Source organism: Phacochoerus africanus, chromosome 4 (assembly GCF_016906955.1).
Source record: "Phacochoerus africanus isolate WHEZ1 chromosome 4, ROS_Pafr_v1, whole genome shotgun sequence".
NCBI classification, from domain to species: domain Eukaryota; kingdom Metazoa; phylum Chordata; class Mammalia; order Artiodactyla; family Suidae; genus Phacochoerus; species Phacochoerus africanus.
In genome coordinates, this window is record NC_062547.1 from 73,639,978 (window position 1) to 73,649,660 (window position 9,683).

The 9,683-nt window shown below is 51.9% G+C and overlaps 1 protein-coding gene across 1 annotated transcript; it reads left to right on the forward strand.

Annotated features, from left to right (window-relative positions):
* The first annotated feature begins 2,344 nt into the window (after window positions 1-2,344).
* Window positions 2,345-5,846, forward strand: ZNRF4 (zinc and ring finger 4). Its single transcript, XM_047774717.1, is given in 4 exon segments — window positions 2,345-2,406; window positions 4,438-4,625; window positions 4,628-5,175; window positions 5,178-5,846. Coding segments are annotated over 4 exon segments (1,467 nt in total).
* Window positions 5,847-9,683: the final 3,837 nt, after the last annotated feature.

Below are 9,683 nucleotides of genomic sequence, written 5' to 3' on the forward strand. Positions count from 1 at the left end.
CCTGGCCTCACTCAGCGGGTTAAGGATCCAGTGTTGCCCAAAGCTGTGGTGTAGGTCGCAGATGCGGCTTGGATCTGGTGTTGCTGTGGCTGTGGTGTAGACCGATGGCTACAGCTCAGATTGGACCCCTAGCCTGGGAACCTAAAAAGCAAAAGCAAAACAATAAAAGAAAAAAGAAAAAGAAAACTTTGGGTGTTTCTACCATGGTGCAACGGGATCTGCAGTGTCTCTGCAGTGCCAGGACACAAGTTCAATCCCCAGTAGGGGATGGTGGGTTAAGGATCTAGTGTTGCCTCATCTGCGGTGTAGGTTGCAACTGTGGCTAAGATCTGGTCCCTGGCCCAGGAACTCCACATGCCGAGGAATGAGGAAAAAAAAAAAGGAGTTCCCATTGTGGCTCAATGGTAATGAACCCAACTAGTATCCATGAGGATGTGGGTTTGATCCCTGGCTTCACTCAGCAGGTTAAGGATCTGGGGTTGCCATGAGCTGTGGGGTAGGTTGCAGATGCGGCTTGGCTCTGGCTCTGGCATTGCTGTCGCTGTGGTGTAGGTTAGCAGCTGCAGCTCAGATTGGACCCCTAGCCTGGGAACCTCCATATGCCATAGTTGTGGCCTTAAAAACAAAAGCAAAAAGAAAAAAAAAAGTAAAAACTTTGAGAGAGTCACGAAGGAAAAACCCATATCTCTTGCCACAAAGGGATGAGATCCACAAGAAACAAAGAAAACAAACTGATGCTTTAAAATGTTAGTGAGGGGAGTTCCTGTTGTAGCTCAGGGGAAATGAATCTGACTAGTATCTATGAGGTTGCAGGTTTGATCCCTGGCCTCACTCAGTGGGTTAAGGATCCAGCATTGTCATGAGCTGTGACATAGGTCACAGACGTGGCTCAGATCTGGCATTGCTCTGGCTGTGGCGTAGGCCAGTGGCTACAGCCCCAAATTAACCCTCAGGCTGGGAACCTCCATATGCCATAGGTGTGGCCTTAAAAAGACAAAAAATAAAAATAAATAAAAAATAAAATAAATAAATAAAATGCCAGCAAGGGAATTTCCATTGTGACTCAGTGGGCAAAGTACCAAACATAGTGCCCATGAGGATGCAGATTTGATCCCTGGCTTAAGGATCTGGCGTGGCTATAAACTGCGGTATAGGTGGCAGATGCAGCTCAGATCTGGAATTGCTGTGGCTGTGGCCGTCAGCTGCAGCTCTGATTCAACCCCTAGCCTGGGAACTTCCATATGCCACAGGTGTGGCCATAAAAAGAAATAAAATAAAATAAAAATAAAATGCAGTGAGGCCAAGGACCTGTCTCTTAGGGAAATTAGCAGTTGCCGCAAAGATGTTAAAGACGGTAGCACCGGGCAAGATTCTCTTGAAGAAATCCCTGGGGAAGAGAATTATGGGGGAGCGATGCTGCTATGTCCTATGACTGGCTCCATTCACGGCCACCTCCCCTCTTGTCCTTCACACTCACCCACTCGTTCAGTGCCATCATTCATCCCCTCTTAGTCTCTCTGTGTCGCAGTCCCCAGTCCCTTCTCTGAGTCTCTGGCTATTTCCGTGGCTTCTTGGTTTCTTTCTGTCTCTCTCCAACCCATCCTCCACCCAGTAATCACAGAGTTCTTTCAGAAACATAAACCTCTTTTTATTTCAGGAGGAATAAGTGAATTCATTCCCATGGTAAAAGATCCAAGCAGTGCAGAAATTTATAGAGCTGAAATGGGAAATGCAGGTCGACCATATCTTGTCTCTGCTCTAAACTGGTCTATGGCTCCTTGTCATTCTCTGTGTAAACCCCAAGGCCATGAACATTCAAGGTTTGGGTCTGTCCCTGCCTGCCCTTCCCCTGTTTCTCTCCCATCCTTGAATAAGACCCTTTTTTTAGCTGCTCTGAATGGCTTGCCCTATCCAACCATTCAACTCTCTCTCTAACTCCATAGCCATCTCTATCTCCCACTCACCTCAGGACCTTTGCATATGCCATTTGCTCTTCTCTGCCCTCTTACACCAACTTCTTCTTTACCCTTCAGTCTCAGCATGGTAACACCTTGCTGGCTTCACAGATGCAGGCCCTAGGATAAGGATTCCATCGTGTATTCATTTTCACGGCTGCCGTAACAAAGTACCACAAATCAGGGGGCTCAGGACAACAGAGATTTATTCCCTCACAGTTCTGGAGGCTGGAAGTCCAAAATCAAATTGTTGGCAGGGTTGGTTCCTTCTTGTGGGCTCCGAGGGAGTATCTGTTCTGTGCATCGATCCAAGCTTGCAGTGGTTGCTTGTCACCTGGGCATTCCTTGGCCGGTAGACACGTCACCCTAATCGCTGCTTCTGCTATCACATGGCCTTCTTCCTGTTTGGCTCTGTGTCTCTTTTGTCACTGGCTGAGGGCTATCCTGGGAGGTATTAGACCAAAGAAGAAAACCTAAAGAATAAGCAGCCAGGCTGGCAAAGTGTGGTCGAGGAGAGAGAATTCTGTTCCTGGCAGAGGGAAGAGCATTTGCAAAGTTCTAAAGGTCAGCAAATCATGAAGTATTTGGAACACTGAAAAGCACTGAAGGTTTTGAGCCTGGCAGGGGCTTGCAGTTCCCTTTGTGGCTCAGAAGGTTAAGAACCCAGCTAGTATCCATGAGGATACAGGTTTGATCTCTGGCCTTGCTCACTGGTTAAGGATCCAACATTGTTGCAAGCTGCAGGGTAGGTTGCACATGCAGCTCACACCCTGTGTTGCTGTGGCTGTGGTGTGGGCGGGCAGTTACAGCTCCGATTTGACCCCTAGTCCAGGAACTTCCATATGCTGCCGACGCTGCCCTAAAAAAGGAAAATTAAAAAGAGATTGGGAGTGCCCATCGTGGCGCTGTGGTTAACGAATCCAACTAGGAACCATGAGGTTGCGGGTTCAGTCCCCGCCATTGCTCAGTGGGTTGAGGATCTGGCGTTGCTGTGAGCTGTGGTGTAGGTTGCAGACGCGGCTCGGATCCCTCGTTGCTGTGGCTCTGGCATAGGCTGGTGGCTACAGCTCTGATTGGACCCCTAGCCTGGGCACCTCCATATGCCGTGGGAGCGGCCCAAGAAATAGCAAAAAGACCAAAAAAAAAAAAAAAGAGATTGGCAGGGGCTTGACCATGGAGGAGCTTGTAGGCCACAGAGAGGAGGGTGGTCTCTGTCTGGAGGGCAATGGGGAGCCACAGGAGAGTTTAGAGCATGAGAGAGACCAGAGGATTGAGATTTTAGAAATATTCCTGACTGCCACGTGGTGATGAGCTGAAAGGGTTGTGAACTGGAGGCAGGTCTGTCCTGGGAGAATGATAAATTCAGACCCTATGCTGAATGTCAATTGGGCATTATCCTTTTTAAGTCTCAAACCATTCTCTTATATGCCCTATAAGACAAGTTCTTCATCATTATGCCCATTTTACAGATCTGGAAATTGCGGGCTCAGAGAAGTTAAGGGATTTACCTGGCATCATCCAGCTTGTCAATGACAGGGCCAGGAATAAGGACAGAGCAGGCTGCATAGTCCCTGAGATAGACTCACAGGGAGATCTGGGGGTGGGGAGTCAAGGGGATATGAGGCTGATAGCCTGGGCTCTGGCTGAGGAATGGGAGACAGTTGGAGACCTGGCTAAAGAGGAAGGTCTGAGCTAAGAGAACAAGCTAGTGCGGTCCTGGAGGACTTCCAGCTGCTGACGACTTGGGACCACACATTCCTGCCAGTCCAACCCTGACCTTGGCACTCCCCCCTCCCCCCACATCAAGTCAGTTCGACTCAAAACATATGAACTCGACCTGAGTGCTAAGAAAGAGCCAGCTGCGGGGAAAGGGCATTCCCGGCAGAGGGCACAGCCTGTGCAAAGGCCCTGGGGCAGAACTGTGCTTGGTGTGTTGGAGGAACAGCACATGGCTGGGGCAGAGAGAGTGAGGGGGAGAGAGGAAGCAGGTCTGGAATTTGGGTTTTAAGAACTGACTTTGGAGTTCCCATCGTGGCTCAATGGTAGCAAACCTGACTAGGATCCATGAAGATTCAGGTTCGATCCCTGGCCTCAACCAGTGAGTTAAGAATTTTGCATTGCTGTGATCTGGCACGGGTGAGGCCTTAAAAAAAGCAAAAAAGCAAAAAAAAGAACTGACCTCATGGACAGAAGGTGCCCTGAACAAGTCTGTGTCCCCTGAGAATCTCTAAAGGGGGTAGTGTTGACTACTTCCTCAGTGGGTCCCTGAGAGGCTTGGGGAAATGATGGCGGAGGGCTGGATCCATGTCATGAGGGCGCCCAGTCCACTCTGTGGCACCCCCAGGACTTCGGAGGCCTGGGAGCTGGGGATGCTCTGAGACTTTTAGAAGTTTTTTCAAAGGCTGCCCAGCGCCCCCAGGTCGGAGCCCCAGGAATTCTCTTGGGGAGGGGGTGGGCAGGATGTAACAGGACGATGTCACAGAGGCTGGGGGGCATCTAGAACCCTGGAGTCTTCTGGCCTCAGCATCATCTGCCAGGAAATCTGCCTGGGTGGGTCAGCTCCTCCTCGGACCAGCCTTCAAAGACACAATGCACGCTGGGCTGCCACCAGGAGCCATTTCCACTTAGGGCCGCCCAGGTCCCAGCCGCTCTGCCTAACTGCCTCTGAGCCCTAGATCAAGCTCACCTCCATTCCCACCCTGGCCACGGCCCCCCTGGGAGGCCCTGGAGATGCCCAGAGGCCTCCCGTCTCCAGTCCCCAGCGGGACCTAGCTCCAGACCACAGCCAGAGAAGGAGAGACTGGCCATGGGGCGGCAGCGGTGGCCAGCCCTGGCCCTGGGGGCGGTCAGGGCTTCGCTGATCCTGCTGGGGCTGCTGGTGCCAGCACAGGCGGTGGTACGGGCCGTGCTGGATGGCAACTCGAGCACAGTGGACTTTGCAGATCTGCCGGCCTTGTTTGGGGTGCCCCTGGCCCCCGAGGGCGTGCGGGGCTACCTGATAGAGGCCAAGCCAGCCAACGCATGCCATCCCATCGAGGGCCCACAGCTGGGCAATGGCTCCCTCGGCGCCATCGTGCTGATCCGCCGCTATGACTGCACGTTTGACCTCAAGGTACTGCATGCCCAGAGGGCTGGCTTCGAGGCAGCCATCGTGCACAACGTCCACTCCGATGACCTGGTGCGAATGGGCCACGTCTACGAGGACCTGCGGCGCCAGATTCCGCCATCCCCTCAGTGTTCATGGGCGAGGCTGCCTCGCAGGACCTGCGGGCCATCGTGCGCTGCGACAAATCTGCCCATGTCCTCCTGCTGCCCAACTACCCACCCTGCCCGGACCTGGACTGCCACCCTGTGCTGGCTGTCTCCTGGGTGCTGGGCCGCACCCTGGCCCTGCTCACGTCCGCCGTCTTTGTCCTGCGGCACCTATGGAACTGGCTCTGGGCCTGGTGGACCCGTGAGCCGCCCGTCAAGGCACCAGCTGGCCAGAGGGCCCAGGTGCGTACCTTCACCAGGCGCAATGACCTGTGTGCCATCTGCCTGGACGAATATGAGGAGGGTGACCGACTCAAGATCCTGCCCTGTTCCCACACGTACCACTGCAAATGCATCGACCCCTGGTTCTCCCAGGCTGCCCGGCACTCCTGCCCCATGTGCAAGCAGTCGGTGGCCGGCACGGAGGATGGCTCTGACTCCACCATCAACAGCTATGGCGATGAGGAGGACTCCTCGCTGCCTGGCCACCACCCCCCGATCTGGGCCATCCAGGCCCGGTTGCGGTCCCGGAGGCTGGAGCTCCTGGCCCGAGCCGGCCCCAGCCGCAGCCGTAGTGCCACCTCTGTGGGGGCAGCCGAAGCCCATGCATCCGAGGGGGGGCCCGCACAGCCCCACTGAGGCCCATGGAGATTGGGGCAGGGAGGGTAGAGGTGAGGAGTGTTTCTCATCTGGGAACTGGATAATAAAGTGGGTTTGAAAGCGGATTCTTGCTCTGGCTGCTGTGGGGATGCCCACATGGCAAAGCCCAGCTGAGCCTGAGGCTGGGTCCTAGCGTCTGTGAATGAGGGAGGGGATGTGGGGGTGGAGGAGGGGACAGGGATTCCCTGAGCCACTGCGCAAGGTGTCTGGGTTCCAATCCTGAGCACCTGATCGGCTGATTCTTTATATACTTATTATTCATTTAAACCTTAAGAGAATAAACTTGTTACTTCCGAGTAATTTTAGCTTAGTTACAAATGGCAAAGGTACGAGAGATCCTCACCCGGATCCTCACCCGGCTTCCCCTGAATGTTCACGTCTACATCAACGTGGCACATTCAGCTCAACCAAGAGAGCAACGTGGTGGGTTGCAATGAACTAAACTCCAGGTTTTTTTTTTTTTTTTTTTTTGCGGCACATGGAGATTCCCAGACTAGGGGTTGAATCGGAGCTGCAGCTGAGGTCACAGCCACAGCCATGGCAACACCAGATCTGAGCCATGTCTGTGACCTATACCACAGCTCATGGCAACATCAGATACCTAACCCACTGAGCAAGGCCTGGGATTGAGCCCACATCCTCACTGACACTAGTTGGATTCTTAACCCACTAAGCCACATCAGGAACTTCCATCCTGACTTTTTATATTGAGAAATGTCAAACAAACCTAAGTAGAGAAAACGGAATAATGACCCTCCCACATGTCCCCATCCACAATGAATGCTCAGGGCAACTCTGGTCTCCTTTACCCCACCCAACCCCACCCCTCCCTTGCTATTTTGATGCAAATCCAAGATGCTTTTTCATTTGTAAATATTTCAGTCTGCATTTCTAAAGTAGTTCTTAACTGATGGGGATGTTGTCCCCAAGGGACAACGAGTGATGTCTGGGGACAACTGTTGTCATCGAGACATGGGTGGGGGCTTGGCATTGAGTGGGTAGGGGCCAGAGATGATGCTTCAGACCCCAAGGCGCCCAGGGTGGTCTTACCTAGAAGAATGATCTGGCCTGAAGGTCTCCAGTGCCAGGGGAGAGACCCTGCTCTATAAGATAAGACATCTTAAAGAGTTCCCTGGTGGCCTAGTGGTTAAGGATCCAGTGTTGTCACTGCTGTGGCTGAGGTTTGATCTCTGGCCTGGGAACCTCTGGATGCCACAGGCTCTGCCAAAAAGAAAAAAAAAAAAGAAAAACAAAACCACCAAAACCTAAAAACAAACAAAAAAAGGCATCTTAAAAAACAACCCTGCAGGAGTTCCCTCATAGCTCAGTAGGTTAAGGATCTGGTGTTGTCACTGCTGTGGCTCTGATAACACCTGTGGTTCGAGTTTGATCCCTGGCCTGAGAATTTCCATATGCTGCAGTGCAGCCAAACAAACAAACAAAAAACCCTGCAGACTCCAATATCACATCTAGAATAGTGGTTCCTTACTAAGATCAAATAGCCACCCCAGTTGAGCATAGAAATATGCACTTTTTTCTTTTTAGGGTCAAACCTGTGGCATATGGAAGTTCCCAGGCTAGGGTTTGATTTGGAGCTGCAGCTGCTGACCTATGCCACAGCCACAGCAACTCAGGATCTGGACTCTTAGCCCACTGAGTGAGGCGAGGGATCAAACCCGCATCCTCATGGACACTAGTCGGATTAACCTGCTGAACCACAACAGGAACTAGTGTACACGTTCATGACATATAATTATTTAGACTGTTTGAATCAGGATATACTGTCTAGATCGCCTGACAGTCCCCTGTCTGTCTTAATGAAGAGCTTCTCCCTCCATCTCTCTCTCTCTTTTTTTGTTTTTTCGTCTTTTTAGGGCTGCACTCGCGGCATATGGAGGTTCCCAGGCTGGGGTTCCAATCAGAGCTATAGCTGCCGGCCTATGCCACAGCCACAGCAACGCTGGATCCAAGCCATGTCTGTGACCTACACCACAGCTCCTGGCAGCGCCCAATCCTTAACCTACTGAGCGAGGCCAGGCATCAAACCTGCATCCTCATGGATACTAGTCAGGTTCTTAACCTGCTGAGCCGCAACGGGAACTCCCATCTCTCTCTTAAGTTTTCTTTGCAGTGGATTTATTTAAGGCCACTGGGTCATTCACCCTGCTGAGGTGTTCCTGATCTGGGTTTTTGCCTATTGGGTGTCCCTATGGTGACATTTAACGTATTCCTCCATCCCTGTAGCTTCGGTTAATTTATGGTTGGATTCAGAGACCAGCTCAGATGTGGCTTAATTTTACAGGGAACAGATAAGGGGTTTCTTCACACATACACCCCCAGTGTATTCCCTCCTCAGAAGGGCTGGGCGACATGAAGGGGTCTTCCAGGCAATGAATGGGAGGATGCTTGGCTGTGGGGCAGGCACGATCAGGGTGTTCCAGGAGGAAACATTGTCTTGGAGGACACAGCATACGGGTGATGGTGGGCTTTGGACCTGGTAGTCTGGTCTTGTTGGGTACATGGGTCATTATCTGAGTTTAGTCAAATATTTTATACACTCAGGAGAGTTTTCCATTTGTGCTTTGCTGTCTGCTTCACGACGTAGCTGGGAACCTCCAAGGTAGTTCAGAGAAAGGGTCTCTCTTCTTGGGTTCATAATGGCAAAGGATGGAGCCTTGGTCATGGCTCTGGTGTGTGTGTGTGTTGGGAGATGGAGACGAGAGAGACGGAGGTCCTTCAACGGGATCCCTGGGAGAGAGTAAAGACCTCCCACCCACCTTCTGAGGGACTCTGCTCCCAGCCTGGTGACCCTAAGGCCACAAGCAGAGATTATGTTATCCAGAGGACACTGCCTTGGTCACCGCAGATGGCCCTAAGAGGCCAGGGCTGCCGAGCAGGGACAGGTGTCTCTGTCCAGCATGCGTGGGCTGGGATGAGGATGGAGACGTGAGACAGGGAGGGACATGTGTAACAGTCAGGCTTGGAGCTGGCAATGGGATCAGAGACCCAACCAAAGCAGCTTAAGCACCGAGAGTTATTTGCTCATGTACATGAGTAGTCAGTTCAGGGCTAGCATGAAGGCCCCAGGGCCTGGGTTCCTTTTATCTTGTTGTTTCACCTCCTCAGCAAGTGACCTCCTCATGGGACATGGAAGCTGCTTGAGCTCTGGCCATCACATTTGCATTCCAGTCATTGAGGAGGAAGAGGCGAGGAAGAGCTGGCCTTTTCCTTTGAGGACACTTCCCAGAAACCCCATACACCACTTCTACTCATACCCCATTGGCCAGAACTCAGTCATGTGGCCATACTTGCCCATGAAGATGCTGGGGAATGTAGTTTTTATTCTGAATGATCAATGGTCCAGCTGAAAACCCAAGAGTTCTATCACCATGGAAGAGGAGAGAACAGATATTAAGGGTGGCCAGCATGCCTGCCACTGGACACATTTGTGGTACCTGGACCACAAGATCTGCCCAATACTTGTTTGTTGAATAAGTGAATAATGAATGAATGAATCCCCACATCTCTAGCTTGAGCCTCCTTCAAGGTCATAGGCACCACATGGGGAGCCAGCACATCCCAGTTCACAAGACAGATGACTTTCCTCATGACCATGACAGCAAAAGGAGTGAGCTCACCATCACTAGGGAGTAAACCCAACTCTTCTGAGGCCCTACTGTCCTCCAGGCCCCAAACCACATGGCTTTTTTCCACTATTAAACCTCTCTGAGCCTTGGTTTCCCTACCTATAACATGAGGACAGCATGCACAGGGCCTCACCTACTAAGTGTTCCATCAGTGTTTGTTGATTGACTC